We start from the raw sequence: 24181 nt of genomic DNA, 5'->3' as shown, positions 1-24181 counted from the left end.
TAAATATACATGAACAATCAAAAATAGAGGCTTGATGACTCAAATTGCTACCAAAATATTAAAAAATGCGACAGGGGGCTAACTTAAAGGTACATTATTAATAAATTCTTTTAAAATAAATGGAGAACGATCAAATGTTGAGAGTGAATAATAAAGAACAAACGAAAAGCTGAAAACGTGATAGAAAAAAAAATCAAAAATTAAAAGAAAAAAATTTGGGGTTCTAACTTCAGTGACACGGAGGCTAGATATAAGGAGGACGATCGACATAGGTAAATGTACAGTTAGTGCGTCCGGAAAACTGAGGATAGATCATTTTCAAAAAGAAGCCGCTAGGGCGTCACTACGTTCGCTAATGTCCGGATCATGGCGTCCGTTTGTTATTGTTTATTAATAACACCAAATTGACATTCAGTTAGTTAATTAGTTTTTAATTAATAATCAAAGTGATAATAGTTTAAAATGGTAAATAAATGTATAGTTGATGGGTGTTTGAGTGGCCGGATAAAAGATCGTAATAAAAATTAAAATTAAATAGTCGAAACACGTCTTTATTTATTGTGCCACAGGTAATATAACCTAACTTAGTATTTTTGTAAGAAATAATTTTTATACTAATTAAATTTATATTAATTAAATGATTATAAAAAAATTTTACCTATAGAAATTAAAGGAAATTATAAGTGCTCTTTTTTCAAAATATTTTTTTAAATAATTTATGTTACAAGAGTCCCAAAAATTTTTATATCAGTAGATTTTAGTATCATTTTTGATCAAATTAAAAAGAAATTGTAAAAGGTATAACGTAATTTTTTTCTTCTTAGAATTAGTTTTAAAAAATTGCATCGTTACCATTTTTTTGGAGCTAACGTTTTACTCAAAGTAACTTATCAAAATTATTTCCAAATATAACTTCATGTCAATTTTTTGTTTGTTTATTCAAGTGTCCAGACTTGTTAAAATTGTGGTACTGTGGATTAAAGCAAGATCTCACCCCAAAAAAAGATTATGTCTGTGAATTACATTTTAATGATCAAGATATTATTAAAACTGATAAAATATTATTGACTACTGGAATTTATGAAGAATTACCTCGAAAAAGATACTCGCTAAAGCCTGATGCTATTCCGACGTTGAATCCGAACCGTGTAAACAAAGCTTGCAACAATGAAAATAACGAAGCTCAGTATATGCAATGCCATTTATTAATTACAAATGACCATAAAACTAACTCACCACAAAACCAAGAACCAATAATTAGTAATGATCTCATAAATATAATTAATTGTGAGTCACCAAAACGCATTGACGTATTTGAAAATTTTGAAGAAAATGATAATTGTGAGAACGAAATGCAGGTAAGAAAAATTAAAATTTCGAATTATTACTCTGCAACTTAAGATAAAAGCACAAACAATTAGGAGGCCTAATTACTCTTGTTTGTTAGAATATTTATTTAAGTACTTGAGATATTGAGAAAGTGAAGCTCCCTGCCTTCGTGGAGCAAAAAAATAGTATACACTCTACGGGAAGTAAATAAAAAAGCCTCAGATCACATATTTGTCAACCTCGGCTTCGCCTCGGCCGACAATTACATGTGATCTGAGACATTTCTTACTTTTCTTCCGTAGGTGTGTAATATACTATTATAAATAATAAGAAACATTCACTATAAAAATTATCAAGTTTACTCGAATTTATTATAGCAGTGTATGAGAGTTAAATTTGAAAAATATTGTTATAAAACAAATAGTCTTTCGAAAAGAAATTATTAATTATTTTTTTCATATTCACGTTCTTTTCTCTATTCAATTCTTTAAAACAAAAGTAAATGAAATAATTAAAGAATCATGTTATAAGATATTTCAATAAGTCAAACAATCTGAATTATGAATATGTTAAAAAAGTTAAGTCTTTAGACATGTCTCTTATATCGTCTCCTATAAATTTAGAACTATTATTACAAAAAAATAATCATTAATTTTTGTTTATTTAATCATTTCAAGCCACGTGAGTTATCTACTCCTGAATTACGTCTTGAGAAATGTTCTTTATTAACAATTATCAACGTGTTGAAATTCAATGCTTTGCCACAAAATTGGAGTTGGACAACAGATTTAGTTAATCCAAAAATATAGTTTTATGTCATTTAGATAAAGTATCCATGAATTTAAAATTTCGTATAAAAATAAGTGAAGACTTCAATATATCAGTAAGAATTTTTAGATCTTGTAATTTATTTTTTCACACAGTATAAACATAAAGTTCCGAACGTTGGTTGCTAACGAATGTTCAAATTTCTTCGAAGCGAACATTACACAGAAATATATCAGTTCTCAAAGTTATTTTCTCGATTTTTTCGCGCGTATTTTTGAAGATTTTGATAGAATAGCTTTCAAGAATTTTGAAAATTCATAAGAATCTAATGTTCGAACGTCAGTTTTTTTTTTTGTGGTAATGTTAACATTATACTTTTGATTAGTTACTTAACTTGAAAACGCAAGAGTCGGTAGAATTCAATACCAATTTTTCCCAAATATCTGATTTTTGGGAGTTTTTGAAGGAATTGGAAAACTGTGAGTTATGTGAAGGGACTGGATTACTTTTCCATTTTTTGGCTACGGACATTAATTTTTTGTTATTAATAAATTTAAAAAATTTGCTATCGATTTTCCATGTTTAAAAAATCGATTACCAAACTTAATAATTATTGTGTATCTTAAGTACGGAGCACATTAGTATACTCTACAATTGCCTAAAAATGATAATTCTAAGGTTTTTTATTACTTGTTAAATGAACTTTACTAGTATCATTTCTCATTAATAATAGATGTTCATCGGCGTGTTCTGGTGTGTCATTGCCTGACGAACAATATAAGAAACAAATGAATCTTTTTCGATGCTTTGCTTGTCGGCAATTGAGACGGAAATTGCAAAATCGATCGTACAAAGTCAAACCCGACATTAAAAGTTCGTACACTGACTTGAAGTACCAGGAGAGCCTGAAAACTAAACAAATTCAGCGCCTCAAACGTAAAGTAGGTATTTACTTATTTATCGTTTCTTCATGTATACTTGATTATTTACAGGTTGTGAGTGTTTAAGATCAATATTCTTTTATTTTTTTTTCAATAAACTTAAAAGTTTGATACAATGCTCGTTACATTACATTATCATTTCGTCAATACGGTTTAGTTTGTGAATACAAATTTAATCAACTACAATCTGAGAACTTAAATTAAATCACCTGTAAATGCCTATTTAACTATTTAACCCTTTACAGAATGAATCACTCATCAAAATTATAGAAACGCAACGACTTAATTGTATGGCAATTAAAGATGAAGCTCTAAGAGCGGAAATTTCTATTTTGCCTCCCGTGCAACAACTAGCAATTCGTGCTTGTTTTAATGCAGTAAAAGCTAAAAATGCCAAACAACGAAGATATACGGTTGAGTGGGTTTATGAATGTTTGCTACTTGGTATAAAAATGCTGCGGTATATGAACGACTCAGAGAACGTCAAATCCTCCCTCTTCCCTGCAAAGACACCCTTAACAAATATATCCAGAAGTTGGATAGCGCTTTTGGTTTCCCTAAAGCCATATTCGACACTCTTCGTATTAAAAGTTCACGTATGGAACCACATGAAAAACGGGGTATCCATGCACCATTCCTGTCACACTTTACTACTAACTGCAAATCTTAAAAATGCAAATCTTAAAAACGCAACCATTTTAACTATATCTAACAACTCTACTTAGCTATCGAGTATGATTATATTAACAAATCCGAGCGCATAAGTTTTTAGCTGAAAAAGTAATTCGTATTTGATATTTTTAAATAACTCTTTAAAAGCTTCATTAACTTTTAACAGTAGCTGGCTATTATTGTTAGACTACATCTGATTCACATTTATTTCATTCTAACAATTTTTTATTTTTTCTCCTAGGTACCCTTTTAATAGATGAAGTAGCTTTAAGTGAAGCCGTGAAGCTAAATCGGAGAACTATGCAGCTTGATGGTTTTGTAGACTTGGGGGCACATACTCCGGAAAATTTAATCAACAGTCGGGCTGATCATGCCTTAGTCTTCATGTACCAACCTTTTCAGGGTAACTGGGTGCAAGTAGTTGGTAGCTTCCTGAGCAGAAATTCTGTCACGAGTGCCATTCTTCACAAATTACTCATTGAATGCATCGTATTACTGGAGAATGCTGGGTTTTATGTTGATGTCGTTACTTCTGATGCAGCTCAATGGAACAGAGGAGCATGGACACTTTTCGGTTTCAAAGATGGACAATGTAGCTGTGATCATCCATGCAATTTTGACCGCAGACTTTGGTTTATTTCGGATTTTCCACACTTAATAAAATGTTTCAGGAACAAAATTATGAAACGATTGTTTTTTTGGGTAAGCTTCTCTTATAATATGATTTTTAACACCAGTGTACTGTTATTCACGATTGAATTTTCAATTTAGTTAGCATTGGAATGAATATATTCATAAGTGACCTATTTAATTTTACAACTATCAAATTTTTCAATGATTGTATTTAATTATTTATGAAAATGTTATTTATTTTTTAGACTCCAGATGGTTTTGTAAGAAAAAGTCATTAGGAAGCTTTATTATTGCATGAAATTTATCTGAAAGCCAATCTAAAAATAGCTTATCAACTAACTCCCCAGCATTTAAATCCAGAAGGATATCAAAAGATGAATGTCCCGTTGGCTTATCAGGTAATTATAATTATAAAGCTGCGAGAGTAAGTTAAAATGAATTTAAGATTATCATTAACATCGAGGTAACTGGCCTAATATTTATCTTTAATTTCTAACAATTCATATTATAAATAGCTGATTCAGTTAAAATAAATAATAAGATGTATTTATTCTTATTTTGATAAAAAATTAATTTTTATAAATTTTCAATCATAACAACTGCTTATCTAATTTTAATGAGAAAAATTAAAACTTTTTGTTTTTAGCTTTTTTCGAAAAATATACAAGTTGCAATGGCGACTTATAAGAACGCTACTCCTGAGCTCAGTGATTGCGATCCAACAGTGGTTTTTATTAAAAGAGTAAATGATTTAATTGAAGCCATGAGTTCACGTACTCCTTTGAATGCTTTACGTTTAAATGATAATTGTCCCCGAAAAAGGTAATTTTTAATATATACATTAGGTCTTTTGATAGCTTCATACAATTTTTTCGCAATAATAAAGCGAAAATTATAGTTCTAAACGGAGAACCATTGTCAACATAAAACCATCATTATACCATGTGTACATGATCACATATTATAACCAATATTGGAAAATATTTATAAAGTATATATATGTAAGTATATAACTATAAAAATAATTTAAGACACTCCAATCTTATCATGACATTATTCCTACTAATGTTTGCACATAATCCAGTCTCGCAAGTTTACTTACATTTTCAATATGAAACTTATTAAACGAAACTTCAAATGATAGTCAAATTCAATGAATTTGAGTTTATTAGTTGCGGAAGTTCCTAATCTTTATCATAGCTGATATTCTCTTGGACTATGTATCCTATTTTCTGAAACATGCATTTTTCTAGAGTAATTTCTACTACCATAAGATAGAGGATAAATAAGTAATGCTATTTATTTTTGCTAGGTAATAAGTGATTTTATTGATTATCTGAAGATTTGGGAAGCCAAAGCTAATGAAGAAAGAGAACTTTATAAAAAGAAGAAGAAAGGCAAAAAACAAAAATCAAAAAATGAAAATGAAGTTGATGATAAATTTTTTTTCGCAATTACTCCTAGTACTCTTATGGTAGTAGAAATTACTCTAGAAAAATGCATGTTTCAGAAAATAGGATACATAGTCCAAGAGAATATCAGCTATGATAAAGATTAGGAACTTCCGCAACTAATAAACTCAAATTCATTGAATTTGACTATCATTTGAAGTTTCGTTTAATAAGTTTCATATTGAAAATGTAAGTAAACTTGCGAGACTGGATTATGTGCAAACATTAGTAGGAATAATGTCATGATAAGATTGGAGTGTCTTAAATTATTTTTATAGTTATATACTTACATATATATACTTTATAAATATTTTCCAATATTGGTTATAATATGTGATCATGTACACATGGTATAATGATGGTTTTATGTTGACAATGGTTCTCCGTTTAGAACTATAATTTTCGCTTTATTATTGCGAAAAAATTGTATGAAGCTATCAAAAGACCTAATGTATATATTAAAAATTACCTTTTTCGGGGACAATTATCATTTAAACGTAAAGCATTCAAAGGAGTACGTGAACTCATGGCTTCAATTAAATCATTTACTCTTTTAATAAAAACCACTGTTGGATCGCAATCACTGAGCTCAGGAGTAGCGTTCTTATAAGTCGCCATTGCAACTTGTATATTTTTCGAAAAAAGCTAAAAACAAAAAGTTTTAATTTTTCTCATTAAAATTAGATAAGCAGTTGTTATGATTGAAAATTTATAAAAATTAATTTTTATCAAAATAAGAATAAATACATCTTATTATTTATTTTAACTGAATCAGCTATTTATAATATGAATTGTTAGAAATTAAAGATAAATATTAGGCCAGTTACCTCGATGTTAATGATAATCTTAAATTCATTTTAACTTACTCTCGCAGCTTTATAATTATAATTACCTGATAAGCCAACGGGACATTCATCTTTTGATATCCTTCTGGATTTAAATGCTGGGGAGTTAGTTGATAAGCTATTTTTAGATTGGCTTTCAGATAAATTTCATGCAATAATAAAGCTTCCTAATGACTTTTCTTACAAAACCATCTGGAGTCTAAAAATAAATAACATTTTCATAAATAATTAAATACAATCATTGAAAAATTTGATAGTTGTAAAATTAAATAGGTCACTTATGAATATATTCATTCCAATGCTAACTAAATTGAAAATTCAATCGTGAATAACAGTACACTGGTGTTAAAAATCATATTATAAGAGAAGCTTACCCAAAAAAACAATCGTTTCATAATTTTGTTCCTGAAACATTTTATTAAGTGTGGAAAATCCGAAATAAACCAAAGTCTGCGGTCAAAATTGCATGGATGATCACAGCTACATTGTCCATCTTTGACACCGAAAAGTGTCCATGCTCCTCTGTTCCATTGAGCTGCATCAGAAGTAACGACATCAACATAAAACCCAGCATTCTCCAGTAATACGATGCATTCAATGAGTAATTTGTGAAGAATGGCACTCGTGACAGAATTTCTGCTCAGGAAGCTACCAACTACTTGCACCCAGTTACCCTGAAAAGGTTGGTACATGAAGACTAAGGCATGATCAGCCCGACTGTTGATTAAATTTTCCGGAGTATGTGCCCCCAAGTCTACAAAACCATCAAGCTGCATAGTTCTCCGATTTAGCTTCACGGCTTCACTTAAAGCTACTTCATCTATTAAAAGGGTACCTAGGAGAAAAAATAAAAAATTGTTAGAATGAAATAAATGTGAATCAGATGTAGTCTAACAATAATAGCCAGCTACTGTTAAAAGTTAATGAAGCTTTTAAAGAGTTATTTAAAAATATCAAATACGAATTACTTTTTCAGCTAAAAACTTATGCGCTCGGATTTGTTAATATAATCATACTCGATAGCTAAGTAGAGTTGTTAGATATAGTTAAAATGGTTGCGTTTTTAAGATTTGCATTTTTAAGATTTGCAGTTAGTAGTAAAGTGTGACAGGAATGGTGCATGGATACCCCGTTTTTCATGTGGTTCCATACGTGAACTTTTAATACGAAGAGTGTCGAATATGGCTTTAGGGAAACCAAAAGCGCTATCCAACTTCTGGATATATTTGTTAAGGGTGTCTTTGCAGGGAAGAGGGAGGATTTGACGTTCTCTGAGTCGTTCATATACCGCAGCATTTTTTATACCAAGTAGCAAACATTCATAAACCCACTCAACCGTATATCTTCGTTGTTTGGCATTTTTAGCTTTTACTGCATTAAAACAAGCACGAATTGCTAGTTGTTGCACGGGAGGCAAAATAGAAATTTCCGCTCTTAGAGCTTCATCTTTAATTGCCATACAATTAAGTCGTTGCGTTTCTATAATTTTGATGAGTGATTCATTCTGTAAAGGGTTAAATAGTTAAATAGGCATTTACAGGTGATTTAATTTAAGTTCTCAGATTGTAGTTGATTAAATTTGTATTCACAAACTAAACCGTATTGACGAAATGATAATGTAATGTAACGAGCATTGTATCAAACTTTTAAGTTTATTGAAAAAAATAAAAGAATATTGATCTTAAACACTCACAACCTGTAAATAATCAAGTATACATGAAGAAACGATAAATAAGTAAATACCTACTTTACGTTTGAGGCGCTGAATTTGTTTAGTTTTCAGGCTCTCCTGGTACTTCAAGTCAGTGTACGAACTTTTAATGTCGGGTTTGACTTTGTACGATCGATTTTGCAATTTCCGTCTCAATTGCCGACAAGCAAAGCATCGAAAAAGATTCATTTGTTTCTTATATTGTTCGTCAGGCAATGACACACCAGAACACGCCGATGAACATCTATTATTAATGAGAAATGATACTAGTAAAGTTCATTTAACAAGTAATAAAAACCTTAGAATTATCATTTTTAGGCAATTGTAGAGTATACTAATGTGCTCCGTACTTAAGATACACAATAATTATTAAGTTTGGTAATCGATTTTTTAAACATGGAAAATCGATAGCAAATTTTAAATTTATTAATAACAAAAAATTAATGTCCGTAGCCAAAAATGGAAAAGTAATCCAGTCCCTTCACATAACTCACAGTTTTCCAATTCCTTCAAAAACTCCCAAAAATCAGATATTTGGGAAAAATTGGTATTGAATTCTACCGACTCTTGCGTTTTCAAGTTAAGTAACTAATCAAAAGTATAATGTTAACATTACCACAAAAAAAAACTGACGTTCGAACATTAGATTCTTATGAATTTTCAAAATTCTTGAAAGCTATTCTATCAAAATCTTCAAAAATACGCGAAAAAATCGAGAAAATAACTTTGAGAACTGATATATTTCTGTGTAATGTTCGCTTCGAAGAAATTTGAACATTCGTTAGCAACCAACGTTCGGAACTTTATGTTTATACTGTGAAAAAATAAATTACAAGATCTAAAAATTCTTACTGATATATTGAAGTCTTCACTTATTTTTATACGAAATTTTAAATTCATGGATACTTTATCTAAATGACATAAAACTATATTTTTGGATTAACTAAATCTGTTGTCCAACTCCAATTTTGTGGCAAAGCATTGAATTTCAACACGTTGATAATTGTTAATAAAGAACATTTCTCAAGACGTAATTCAGGAGTAGATAACTCACGTGGCTTGAAATGATTAAATAAACAAAAATTAATGATTATTTTTTGTAATAATAGTTCTAAATTTATAGGAGACGATATAAGAGACATGTCTAAAGACTTAACTTTTTTAACATATTCATAATTCAGATTGTTTGACTTATTGAAATATCTTATAACATGATTCTTTAATTATTTCATTTACTTTTGTTTTAAAGAATTGAATAGAGAAAAGAACGTGAATATGAAAAAAAAATAATTAATAATTTCTTTTCGAAAGACTATTTGTTTTATAACAATATTTTTCAAATTTAACTCTCATACACTGCTATAATAAATTCGAGTAAACTTGATAATTTTTATAGTGAATGTTTCTTATTATTTATAATAGTATATTACACACCTACGGAAGAAAAGTAAGAAATGTCTCAGATCACATGTAATTGTCGGCCGAGGCGAAGCCGAGGTTGACAAATATGTGATCTGAGGCTTTTTTATTTACTTCCCGTAGAGTGTATACTATTTTTTTGCTCCACGAAGGCAGGGAGCTTCACTTTCTCAATATCTCAAGTACTTAAATAAATATTCTAACAAACAAGAGTAATTAGGCCTCCTAATTGTTTGTGCTTTTATCTTAAGTTGCAGAGTAATAATTCGAAATTTTAATTTTTCTTACCTGCATTTCGTTCTCACAATTATCATTTTCTTCAAAATTTTCAAATACGTCAATGCGTTTTGGTGACTCACAATTAATTATATTTATGAGATCATTACTAATTATTGGTTCTTGGTTTTGTGGTGAGTTAGTTTTATGGTCATTTGTAATTAATAAATGGCATTGCATATACTGAGCTTCGTTATTTTCATTGTTGCAAGCTTTGTTTACACGGTTCGGATTCAACGTCGGAATAGCATCAGGCTTTAGCGAGTATCTTTTTCGAGGTAATTCTTCATAAATTCCAGTAGTCAATAATATTTTATCAGTTTTAATAATATCTTGATCATTAAAATGTAATTCACAGACATAATCTTTTTTTGGGGTGAGATCTTGCTTTAATCCACAGTACCACAATTTTAACAAGTCTGGACACTTGAATAAACAAACAAAAAATTGACATGAAGTTATATTTGGAAATAATTTTGATAAGTTACTTTGAGTAAAACGTTAGCTCCAAAAAAATGGTAACGATGCAATTTTTTAAAACTAATTCTAAGAAGAAAAAAATTACGTTATACCTTTTTACAATTTCTTTTTAATTTGATCAAAAATGATACTAAAATCTACTGATATAAAAATTTTGGGACTCTTGTAACATAAATTATTTAAAAAAATATTTTGAAAAAGAGCACTTATAATTTCCTTTAATTTCTATAGGTAAAATTTTTTTATAATCATTTAATTAATATAAATTTAATTAGTATAAAAATTATTTCTTACAAAAATACTAAGTTAGGTTATATTACCTGTGGCACAATAAATAAAGACGTGTTTCGACTATTTAATTTTAATTTTTATTACGATCTTTTATCCGGCCACTCAAACACCCATCAACTATACATTTATTTACCATTTTAAACTATTATCACTTTGATTATTAATTAAAAAACTAATTAACTAACTGAATGTCAATTTGGTGTTATTAATAAACAATAACAAACGGACGCCATGATCCGGACATTAGCGAACGTAGTGACGCCCTAGCGGCTTCTTTTTGAAAATGATCTATCCTCAGTTTTCCGGACGCACTAACTGTACATTTACCTATGTCGATCGTCCTCCTTATATCTAGCCTCCGTGTCACTGAAGTTAGAACCCCAAATTTTTTTCTTTTAATTTTTGATTTTTTTTTCTATCACGTTTTCAGCTTTTCGTTTGTTCTTTATTATTCACTCTCAACATTTGATCGTTCTCCATTTATTTTAAAAAGAATTTATTAATAATGTACCTTTAAGTTAGCCCCCCTGTCGCATTTTTTAATATTTTGGTAGCAATTTGAGTCATCAAGCCTCTATTTTTGATTGTTCATGTATATTTAACATTTGTTCCTACTTCACATTTTTATTTATTGTTTAATTAACATTTTTAATTAGCTGTATGTATGCATTCTAAATATTTGCACTGCGCATGCGTCAACTTTACGTATATAGACTTTTAGCGCGGTCTTTTGAAAATTATAGTGACAAATACATCTCATGTATAAAAAATTAAAAAATTTACGGGTGTAATTTTTTAGGAATTACCATTTAATTAATTCAAATAATTAAAAAAAAATTGTTAGACGTCAGCCAATATCAATGTCATTAAGTAAATAAATATTCATTTCATTCTAAATTTTTAAAAATATCGAGAGAATTGTTAATCAATGCATGTACATTTTTTTTTTTTTTCATCAATTCTATTTTCATCGATACTACGAACTATTAAAAAAAAAAAAAAAAAAAAAAAAAAAAATCCATAACAATTAACAAAAATTTCAATACTTTATTAAAATAAAACTTATTATAAAATTATTAAAAACTACACGTTGCCCTTTTGTCCTGTGACCTCTATAATTAAAATTACAAGAAAAATACACTTACTCTAATCACTGTGCTGGTCAATATAATTTTCAAAAGTCCGCGCTGAATACAAATATTCAGCTTATTAAAAATGTTAATTAAACTAGAAATAAACAATTTGAAGTTGGAACAAAGGTTTTTGTACATGAACAATCATAATCAGAGGTTAATCCCATTGGATAGTGTACCATTCTATGATTTTGTGGTCGTTGCCGATAGGTGGCATTGTTATCCAATCAAGTGGATTTAGGTGAAAAGTCTTACAATTATGAGCATGGTGTATTGTGTCATTTACTTACAACAATGTCATAATAACAATAACACTAATAATAAAAATTATGAGAATGAAATTAATTATATCGGTAATACCAAATTGAGGTTAAAAATATCATTATCATTATTATTACCGAATGAATTATTGTTATTATTAAATTAATGTGTATTAGAGTATTAAATCCCAATCAACAACTTTTTTAATTCAAAAAATGTTAAAATTTTTACTGTATATAAATAAAAATGTAAAATCCCTATTAATAAGATAGTTAATCGCTTTTAACCGCGGAGTTTACGCAGATCAGTCACGTTAAGTCTTTTAATGCTACTAGCTATTATGAGAGAAACAGAATTTCAATTTTTTATTAGGATTTGATTATCAAAATTAATGAATAAACAACCTATCATATTAGAATAGCTTTGCCTGCATTAATTTATTCATTTATGAATTTTCAATTTTGCGCGGGAAAAATTTAATTTTGAAATTAAGAATGTTAAAATACTTTATAAATACAAAATTTCTAGAACAAACTATCAAACAACTTCATATGTGGATGGTTTTCAAACCTATTCTTTCTATTGAATTTCATTTATTAACTAGACTAAATACACAACAGGCTAAAGATTGTTTGAGTTTTACTTTCTTCCTTCAGGCCAGCCGTTCAAGATTTAGGTAATTCTTATTGGATAGTGTACACATTCTACGACTTTATAGTCGTTGCCTGTAGGTGGCATTGTTATTCAATCGAGCGGATTTTAAATAATTGTAATTTTTAGGCCATAGGTATTATAATTATGCGTATGATGCATTGTCCCCTTTATTTACAACAATGTCATTGTAACAATAACAATAATAATCATTATAAAAATGAAATTTATTATATCGGTAATGATAAATTGATGTTAAAAGTATCATTATCATTGTTTATCTTTACCAAAATAATTATTGTTATTGTTAAATTAATGTGTAGTAGAGCATTAAATCTAGATTAACAACTTTTTAATTAAAAAAATGTTAAACTTTAACTATATATACATAAAAAATTTAAAATCCCCATTGATAAGCTAGTTAATTGATTGAAACCGAAGAGTTTACACGGGTCAGTCACGTTAAGTTTTTTAATGCTACTAGCTACTATGAGAGAAACAGAATTTTAATTTTTTTGTTAGGATTTGATTTTCAAAATTAACGAACAAATAACCTTTTATATGATAATAGCTTTACCTGCATTAATTAATTTATTTACATATTTCTAATTTTACGCGGGAAAAGTTCAATTTTAAAATTAAGAGGCGAGCAAAAATTTCACTTAACAAAAAGATATGAAATCCGAACAAAAACAGTTTCACTGTAAAAATTGCGCCAAGTCCACGTTCATAAAACTCATCTCAATAACATCTGCACTTTGCAAAAAAATAAGACTCGTTACAATAATTTTCATTCTATACAAAAAAAAGTTAAATACAAAAAAATACCAAGAAACCGTCATAATGTTGAAAAAATTGAAAAAAATTTGTTGAAAATTTAAAAATTAAGAAAAAAATTTTTTATCGTACTTGGCGCGCGTCATTGAGTACCCCAAATTTTTTCGAACGAATTTCAACCCGAGAAAAAACGATTTCGCTTGAATTTATGTAATGTAAATATGTATAATTATATCCGAACAAAAACAGTTTCACTGTAAAAAATTGCGCCAAGTCCACGTTCATAAAACTCATCTCAATAACATCTGCACTTTGCAAAAAAAATAAGACTCGTTACAATAATTTTCATTCTATACAAAAAAAAGTTAAATACAAAAAAATACCAAGAAACCGTCATAATGTTGAAAAAATTGAAAAAAATTTGTTGAAAATTTAAAAATTAAGAAAAAATTTTTTTATCGTACTTGGCGCGCGTCATTGAGTACCCCAAATTTTTTCAGGATACATGAACATCCTTTTAATGTTTCAACATTTATAAGTAAGTCAACCTATAAAATGCATAAATGTAATTAATGAAATATTATTTTATGATACGTTTAACAAAAGTTAGGTAAAATCAACATGGCATACGTATTTTATTAGAAATTTTTAAATTCTCCGCCCATCGTTTATGATTTCAATAAAACGCCCTCTCCTGTTCGGTTATGCAATTTGCTTACAAGTGAATACGCCTGCATACATTGACTCTGTCGTGGAATCACTGCGAAAATTGAGTTGATTAAAAAATAAAACGTATGGCCGACTAAATTGAGAAAATGCGGTGTGATTGCCAATCAAAATGTGTTAATTACAATTAAACGAAGCATGATCAAGTTTCTTCATGAAAGCTTAATGACGGAACTGAAAAAAATTGAATTAAAAAATTTTGTGTTATTTCAGATATCTTCACCAGACTACCATATTGACAGATATTTTCACGAAAAATCTGAAAAAAATTTTCGAAACGGATTTTTTCACTGAAACTGATATTAATCCAGTAAGCAGTGTTTTTAATTCGTTGAGTATACTTCACTGATGTGAATCTATAAACATAACAATGTATGAAATCATATATTATATAATTAGAGCTGATAAGATATAATATATATATATATATATATATATATATATTATATAATTATACATATTTACATTACATAAATTCAAGCGAAATCGTTTTTTCTCGGGTTAAAATTCGTTCGAAAAAATTTGGGGTACTCAATGACGCGCGCCAAGTACGATAAAAAAATTTTTTCTTAATTTTTAAATTTTCAACAAATTTTTTTCAATTTTTTCAACATTATGACGGTTTCTTGGTATTTTTTTGTATTTAACTTTTTTTTGTATAGAATGAAAATTATTGTAACGAGTCTTATTTTTTTTTGCAAAGTGCAGATGTTATTGAGATGAGTTTTATGAACGTGGACTTGGCGCAATTTTTTACAGTGAAACTGTTTTTGTTCGGATTAAAAACACTGCTTACTGGATTAATATCAGTTTCAGTAAAAAAATCCGTTTCGAAAATTTTTTTCAGATTTTTAGTGAAAATATCTGTCAATATGGTAGTCTGGTGAAGATATCTGAAATAACACAAAATTTTTTAATTCAATTTTTTTCAGTTCCGTCATTAAGCTTTCATGAAGAAACTTGATCATGCTTCGTTTAATTGTAATTAACACATTTTGATTGGCAATCACACCGCATTTTCTCAATTTAATCGGCCATACGTTTTATTTTTTAATCAACTCAATTTTCGCAGTGATTCCACGACAGAGTCAATGTATGCAGGCGTATTCACTTGTAAACAAATTGCATAACCGAACAGGAGAGGGCGTTTTATTAAAATCATAAACGATGGGCGGACAATTTAAAAATTTCAAATAAAATACGTATGCCATGTTGATTTTACCTAACTTTTGTTAAACGTATCATAAAATAATATTTCATTAATTACATTTATGCATTTTATAGGTTGACTTACTTATAAATGTTGAAACATTAAAAGGATGTTCATGTATCCTGAAAAAATTTGGGGTACTCAATGACGCGCGCCAAGTACGATAAAAAATTTTTTTCTTAATTTTTAAATTTTCAATAAATTTTTTTCAATTTTTTCAACATTATGACGGTTTCTTGGTATTTTTTTGTATTTAACTTTTCTTTTGTATAGAATGAAAATTATTGTAACGAGTCTTATTTTTTTGCAAATTGCAGATGTTATTGAGATGAGTTTTATGAACGTGGACTTGGCGCAATTTTTTACAGTGAAACTCTTTTTATTCGGATTTCATATCTTTTTGTTAAGTGTAATTTTTTGCTCGCCTCTTAATTTTAAAATTGAACTTTTCCCGCGCAAAATTAGAAATATGTAAATAAATTAATTATTGCAGGTAAAGCTATTATCATATAAAAGGTTATTTGTTCGTTAATTTTGAAAATCAAATCCTAACAAAAAAATTAAAATTCTGTTTCTCTCATAGTAGCTAGTAGCATTAAAAGACTTAACGTGACTGATCCACGTAAACTCCGCGGTTAAAAGCGATTAACTATCTTATTAATAGGGATTTTACATTTTTATTTATATACAGTAAAAATTTTAACATTTTTTTGAATTAAAAAAGTTGTTGATTTGGATTTAATACTCTAATACACATTAATTTAATAATAACAATAATTCATTCAGTAATAATAATGATAATGATATTTTTAACCTCAATTTGGTATTACCGATATAATTAATTTCATTCTCATAATTTTTATTATTAGTGTTATTGTTATTATGACATTGTTGTAAGTAAATGACACAATACACCATGCTCATAATTGTAAGACTTTTCACCTAAATCCACTTGATTGGATAACAATGCAACCTATCGGCAACGACCACAAAATCATAGAATGGTACACTATCCAATGGGAATAATCTCTGATTATGATTGTTCCTGTACAAAAAACCTTTGTTCCAACTTTAAATTGTTTATTTCTTGTTTAATTAACATTTTTAATAAGCTGAATATTTGTATTCTAAATATTTGCACTGGTCTGTAAAACACTCGACCAGAATTACTTAGGCAATGATCAGCTGACTATTACATAGAAACTAAACCCAAACAATGTGAGCTCTTGTAGATATTGACTCTAGTCAATAAATAATACTTAATTTAAAAAAAAGTTAATTTAAAAAAATTCATATGTAAAGTTGATAGATAGTAAATTCTAGAGATTTTATTTTTAAAAAAAAATTTTAACATTTTATGTGATTGAAAAAATTTTAAATTCAAATTATGTACTTTTACCGCGGAAAATTAGTGCACAAACAATTGTAACAATAAAATCACGTTAAACTTTTATCTCTCGTAGAGTAACTAATAAGCATTAATAAAATTCCATCAAGTATATCCTTTGGTTTAGATTGATAGACAAATTATCAATCATAATATTTATATTTTATAAAATGGTGAAATAAATTTCCATGGTTTTTATAATATTGGTGATGATTGTTACTATTTCTTTTATTTTCGATTTCGAACTTTCTAACTACAGTTTGTGTTAGAGTAACATTGACGAGCCCTCGTGAGCATCGACGCAAGCTCATAACTTTTTTTTTTAACTGTAGTCTCCCATCTAGTGGAGAGTTACCATACATTCTCGAATTATTTAGTCTGTGGCATGTCACTTTCTCCATAAGAAAAAAGTCAAAATCTAAAAATCTGGGTCGCTATAGTTTGTGCTAGAGAATTTAATTAATTTTAAATAGAATTTATTATTTTCAATGACCATTATCAATTAATATTGATAATATAACATATAATGTATAATTATAGAATAATATTGGAGAAAAAAAAGTTCTGTAGAATTAATAAAATTTTACAACCTAAAAATATCGTTCTGCTTACGGTAAAAAACACATTCGGTAATCTGGCGCTCCGTTTAGAACGGACACACACACACACACACACACAGAGAGAGAGAGAGAGATTGATTGATTGATTGATAGTTTATTAATGCCAAGGCACAAGCCAAATGGCAATTTTAAATACAATATGAATTACAAATACAATAATAATAGAAAAATTATATAAGTACATAAACTATAATAAAGATCTAATATAAAAATTTATATTTATTTTATCTGATTCAACTAACATACTCAATAAATTATTCAATTAATAACAGCTGATAAAAGAACAAAGTTGGAGAATTTAACACTTAGAATCTAACAGTAATTATCTGAGAACTTATCACTTTACAATAACAAAATTAATAATCCAAATTCAACAAATGGTCAAAAATTTTATTTTTGAACACTTCAAGACTAGATGAGTTTACAATCTCTTCAGGCAGTTCTTCCCACAATCGTATTACACTCACTTGGAATGACCGCTCCATGAAGGTCGTAGCAAAATGCGGAAACGTGAAAAGAGAGTGTTTTTTGGCTGCTAACCTATCTGAACGTCTGACTTCGGTCTCCTCAACAAAAGCATCTCGTAGGTACTTGGGTTTACCAACTTGAAGTAGCTTAAAGAAGTAACAACTCATGAAGTACATTCTACGATATTTCACAGTAAGCCATCCCAATTCTCGTTGATAAGGTGTTATATGCTCATCTTTTCTAAGATTAAAAATGAACCTAATTGAGCAATTTATTGCACGTTGAAGTTTCAAATCATTTTCAGATGTTGAATCTACTAATACGATGGAACAGTAATCAAGAAGTGGTAAGATGGTGGATGATACTAACAATTTCCTGATGTCAGTTGAGAAAATGTTCTTTCGAACCTTGAGAGAATGCAAGGCTGAATTAACTTTGCTAACCACTAGCTTAACATGATGATTCCAACTTAGGTTCCTACTGATGTGTAATCCCAAGCACTTGGTAGTATCAACATATGGAATTATGACACCATCTATAATAATAGGTGGCAGATCAAAGTTACTCAGTTGTTTCAGCTTGCTATTTGAACCCAAGATCATTGCTTTGGTCTTGGACAAGTTTATCTCCAAGCCATGCTTCCTTGCCCAATCCGCAACTGATTGTGCATCAATGTTGACCTGTCTGATTGCCTCTTGTAGTTGATACATAAAGAAGTGTAGATAAATATATTTGTCATCAGCAAACAGACCATGGTTACAATACACTAACCATCTGACAACAGAATTCATGACAATTAAAAACAGGATTGGACCAAGCACAGAACCTTGAGGAACACCAGATGAAGTTCTAAGGAGCTGAATTGGAGTCCCAAGATTATTCAGTATTGACTGAGAGCGATTTGATAAGTAGGAGAAAAACCAGATAATTGTTTCCATTGAAAAACCAAGCTCAAATAACGCAATCAGTATGATCTTGGGGTCAACATAGTCAAAAGCCTTACTCAAATCAAATAAGACTATTATGGTAAGTTTATTTTTGTCCATCGCCTGCCTAATATCATCAGTGAGCCTCAGTAAAGCTGATTGTGTGCTGTGATGTTTCCTAAATCCGGATTGCAAAGGATCGAGTAACTCGTTATCCTCCAGATAGGTTATCACTTGATTTGCAATGATTCTTTCAAACACTTTGGCCAGATGGGATAGATTTGCAACAGGTCGGGTATCTGACGGAGATCTAGGTGGTGAAGTTTTATTCAAAGGTATAATAAAAATAATTTTCCAAATGTCAGGGAATATTCCAGTATCAAGAGATCTATTAAATCATGCAGTAATAAACAGTGAAATTTGTGGAAGGTGATCCCGTAGCCATCTTAAATCCAATCCATCAGGACTTTTTCCTTTAGACTTTGAAAGAGTAATATGCAATGCCTTAGTAACATCTACAATGTCAATCATGGTCCACTTGAATAAACAATTGACTTGTCTTGAATAGTCCATCGGCAGCAGATCAACAAAATTTTTATTGCAAGGTGGATATTTTCTTACTATGTTTGCGTAATACTCATTCAATTCAAGAGCATCAAAAAGTTTAGCGGTGATGAAGGGTTAGACTTAATTAGTCCAAGATGTTTAAGCTTACTCCAAATAGATGAACCATATGAAAGATTTGAAAGAATAGTTTTTAAGTATTCTTCACGAGCATGATTTAACTCAGCTTTTAAGTTTTTTCTCTTAATTCTAAAAAGAGTAAGCAAATTTAGGTCCCGAGTTCTCCTAGCTTTCTTATAAATTTCATCGCGTTCTTTGCACTTCACTTTTAATTCTTTTGTAAACCAAGGATTACTATGACGGACTATCTTCTTAGTAATTTCTGGTGCAAACAAATCCAGAGAAGATAGAACACCAGATTTGAAGATAGTCAGCAACTCATTTGGATCCGAATTCTCTAGTATAGCATTATCAATTCTTAAAGTGTTCATCAAAGTTCTTGAAAGAGCTTGATGATCACAATTTTTAGGTTTCTAAAGGTAACTTTCTTTGGTGCTGGTTTTGAACAATTTAATTTATATTTACAAAATAAATAGTCATGGCCATCAATGAACGGAGAATCGGATTTAGCAAACGAAACTAATTTACTATCACTGTCAAGCAGGATGACATCCAACCAAGAATCATAATTATTTTTATGAAAAGTAGCTCCGTAAGGTACGCAGAACAGTGATGATTCAAGAATAAAGTCTTTCAGGTGCCTTGCAGTATAACTATCTTCTAACAAGTTACAATTTAAATCACCAGCTATGATTATATTGTTGAAATTTGGAGCAAATCTTGAAAAAATGTCAAAGAATTCGTTAAGAAATAGCCCTTTCGGTCTTCTGTAAATGCAGGATAATAAGAGGTGAGATCCAGAGGATAAAGTGACATCGGTAATTAAATATTCTGGTTGGTTTAAATAGTCAGAAGTTGAAATATATAAAATCTTGACTTTTAAGGACTCGTGGACAAGACAGGCCACTCCACCTCCCTGGATGTAACAACCAGTATCTGCATGTTTTAAGGTTCGATCTCTTCGAACAATATTGTAGCCATTCAATGAAAAAATACTGTTGTCGTGTGAGGGTTTTAACCAAGTTTCAACAAGGATAATAATGTCAGGTTGAGTATCATTAATCAAATTCAAGAATTGAGCAGTATGGCCAACAAGGCTATTTATATTTAGACTAAGTACATTTAGCGATGAAGATATATTTTTAGTTGAGCTATTAGTTGAATCAGTTGACTGTTAATCTAGTTTAGTGAGATCAGAAACACATTTAATTTTAATTATTTCAGAGCCATTTTCTCTTTTAGCAAAAATTTGTCCACTTGTCACCCAGACATACTTGATCTTTTTTAACTTAGCCTTTTCTTTAGTTTGTAAAAGTAATTTATGTGTCTCTGGTAATAAAAATTCATTGACGTATATAGCAAATGTGGAATTTTGATCAACATAGTCCGGAAACACAATTTTAGCCAAAAGATTTTTGACTTGCGTTTCGAACTTATAATGAAATCACGTACTCGAGAAGACTTCAAATCAATAATGTAGGAATGATAGGTAGTCTTATGTTGTTTAGATCTATCTTTATTTACAAATTTACGAACACTCAAAACATCGCTGACCAAATGTGGTAACTCTAGAGCATTAAAACAGCGGACGGAATTTCAGAAGGTAATAGTTTATCAGCCACTAAATCAGGAATACCTGAGATTACCAACTCAGTAGTACTTCCTAATAGAGATGAAGTAGATGAAGCTACACTGTTTTCAAGAGTAACTAGTTTGCTCAGATCAGCTAGTTTATTATGCATTATATTCATGTTAGTTTTACTGACTTCTTTTAATTTTTTGATGTCTAAGTTTAATTTCGAAATTGAATCAGCATTTATTTTAACATTTTCCTTAACTTCCGAAAGGTCAGACACAGTAGCAGCTTGCGAATCTTTGAGGTCAGCGATTTGCGTACTAAGTTCCTCAAGTTTCTTATTTACCAACATGTTGGATGATAAAAACTGTTGAAGGTAGCTGGGCCATTGTTGGAGGTGTGATAGGTGAATGAAACACTGAGTCTGGACCAATCGATTTCGGTGTATTTGGTGTGACAGGTGATTTCAATGAGGTTGATACACGAGCTGTTGATAAACGAACAAGTGAGGTAGATCCGCGAGCTTTAAATGTATGATCAAGAGGAGAAGAGCTGGCAGATTTGAAACTGGAAACTGAAGAGGTATTAGAGCTAGTAGATTTTATCGAGGCAAGTCTTGTTTTTGTTTCTAAATTTCCCAGAAGATAGTTAAATTGTTTTCTGCAACAATCAGTCAGCGGCCTGTTTTTTACATAATCTCATGCACAACCAGGATGAAAATGCTGTTGACAAGTGTTACAAATAACAGATGATTTAACAGGTCTCTTGCATTTAATACATGTGTCAGGCACCAATGGCATAACCAGAAGATTGAAAGTAAAATTACTGTAAGGTGATCAGACAATTTAATATCAAGTTTCAAGTTATTAGTTAGAACAAGATAGATAACCAGTTATTTATAGTGTAACTTACACCTTCTCAGTACACACACTATTGGTGCTTTGTAAATTCTCAAGTCATAACAATTTAAATGGTCAGAAAGAATTTGATAGAACTTTACTGACAAGTTATCACTGATAGAAGGTAAAGTAAATGGTAAATCACTAGGTAATTAGCCAGTCATGAATAGTGTCACTTAAACCTCCTTGTTGCACACACTGTAGATCAACAGAGTAGTTATCAAATAGATGATATTTTTCAGAACTGGTAAACTTCAAGTGAGAGTTGACATCAACTGACGCTAATTTGGCTAACAATCCACTGTACACTAAAACCACTGTCAACTTAATCTCTTCAATGATGAGTAATTTATATTTAATTATTTTTCAATCCACAGCGAACACATAAGGAAAATTTATATGTCAATCTGCAGATTGCAATTTGTTGCTTGCAATATTTCTGAAACAAAAAATGCCCGGAGGCAATTTACAGCAGAAAAATGTTGCAAAAACAGAGCAAAAAACTTAGCGTGTTTATGTACTTACAGAGAGAGAGAGAGAGAGAGAGACATACACACACACACCCATAAATACAGCCGCACGGAACAATCGCGAGAATAATCAGGACCACTTCCTAGGACCTCAAAACGTCGAGATCTGATGAAAAATCGATTTTCGCAAAACGGGGTAAAACCAATCACTTCCCGAATTTAAAAAAAATTTCAATTCACAATAATTAAAGAATAAAAATAATTATTATGGTAATAATAATAATATTACCAAAAATAAACGATCCAGAAAATTTGGTACCTATAACTTTCGATAAATATTTTAAACCATTAAAAATTCATGTAACATCAGATGATTATCATGTAATATCTCAAAGGAGTTTGATTTGACTCGTATATAAGTACCAATTTATCGATTATTATACAGTAGTTACTTTGATTTTAAATGTATGGTTGCAATAAAAAAATAAATTGTAAACTTTTCTAATACTTCGCTTGTAAACTTCTTATTGTAATTTCTCTTTTTATTAGTTGTATCCTTTAATTTCATTTTTCATTTATTTCATTAAATATCTAATTCTCTGTAATTTTTACAATTAAAATAAAACATTGAAACACATTTGTGAGGAATTTTTTAAATATTAATAATCCAGTGTGTAAATACTAATAAATGATTTATTAAATAGTAATAAATCGTTTGTTAAATAGTAATAAATATTTGGTTGGGACAAAAAAATAGCTGCTAATAAATGATTTATTAACTGTTTATGATTATGATGTCGTAGCTAGTAAATGACACAATGCACCATGCGCATAGTTATAAGTCTTTTCACTGAAAGATTACAATTATTTAAAACTTACTCGATTGACTAACAATGCCACCTATAGGCAACGACTACAAAATGATAGAATATGTACACCATCCAATGGGAATAGCCTAAATCCGAACAAAAACAGTTCCACTGTAAAAAATTACGCCAAGTACACGTTCACAACTCTTGATTTACAAAAATGCCAAGGAGAAATTATCATTTTACAAAAAGATGTAAAAAAAAAAAAAAAACAGACCAAGTAGCCGTTATGATCTTTCATAATTGAAAAATTTTGTGATAAATTTAACAAATAAAAACAATTTTTTAGACGTACTTGGCGTGCGTCATTGAGTACCCAAAATTTTTTCAGATGAATCGTGATAACGTGATAATACCCCTCAGGTAACTCATTGATGTCAAATATCAGTAGTTCAATAATCACCTTATCTCCTGTTCTTTCCCTCTTCACAGCATTGCTGTATGTCTGATAGAAGTTTGACTAAACATCGTTTTTAATGTACGACTTTTAATAACTTTCCAATGAATGAACTGATTTTCAAGTGGCTGACAGCATTCAACGCCGTTTTTTAAGCCCCGTAAAGAATTTTTAAGTTCGCATTGATCGAACGTTAAAATTTAGGAGTACTTGCGAAAAAAACACTTTTTTCGGTTTTCTTTCGTTCACGATATCTTTTGAACGAATTAACCGATTTTGACTGGTCAAGTGGCAATTGACGTGATTTTTCA

At 29.6% G+C, this 24181-nt stretch overlaps 1 protein-coding gene across 7 annotated transcripts; it reads left to right on the top strand.

Annotated features, from left to right (window-relative positions):
• The first annotated feature begins 435 nt into the window (after positions 1 to 435).
• On the top strand, positions 436 to 5809 carry LOC141525115 (uncharacterized). 7 transcript variants are annotated; one of them, XM_074239459.1, is made up of 8 exons: positions 436 to 569; positions 945 to 1358; positions 2007 to 2212; positions 2483 to 2723; positions 2831 to 3042; positions 3952 to 4412; positions 4589 to 4741; positions 4990 to 5809. In XM_074239459.1, the coding sequence occupies exons 5-7, from the start codon at positions 2886 to 2888 to the stop codon at positions 4619 to 4621; spliced, it is 651 nt and encodes a 216-aa protein (XP_074095560.1). In that variant the 5' UTR covers positions 436 to 569; positions 945 to 1358; positions 2007 to 2212; positions 2483 to 2723; positions 2831 to 2885; the 3' UTR covers positions 4622 to 4741; positions 4990 to 5809. The 7 variants fall into 7 exon arrangements, with proteins under 7 accessions (XP_074095560.1, XP_074095557.1, XP_074095561.1 ...); XM_074239456.1 differs by lacking the exons at positions 2007 to 2212; positions 2483 to 2723 and having other exon boundaries at positions 4990 to 5344; positions 5656 to 5809; XM_074239460.1 differs by lacking the exon at positions 2483 to 2723.
• The last annotated feature ends 18372 nt before the right edge of the window (positions 5810 to 24181 follow it).

Source organism: Cotesia typhae, unplaced genomic scaffold (assembly GCF_013202065.1).
Source record: "Cotesia typhae breed Kobodo isofemale line unplaced genomic scaffold, CoteBio_Ctyphae contig_25, whole genome shotgun sequence".
Lineage (NCBI taxonomy): Eukaryota > Metazoa > Arthropoda > Insecta > Hymenoptera > Braconidae > Cotesia > Cotesia typhae.
Note: the sequence above shows the minus strand (reverse complement) of the source record. Positions and strands in the feature narration are given on the sequence as shown.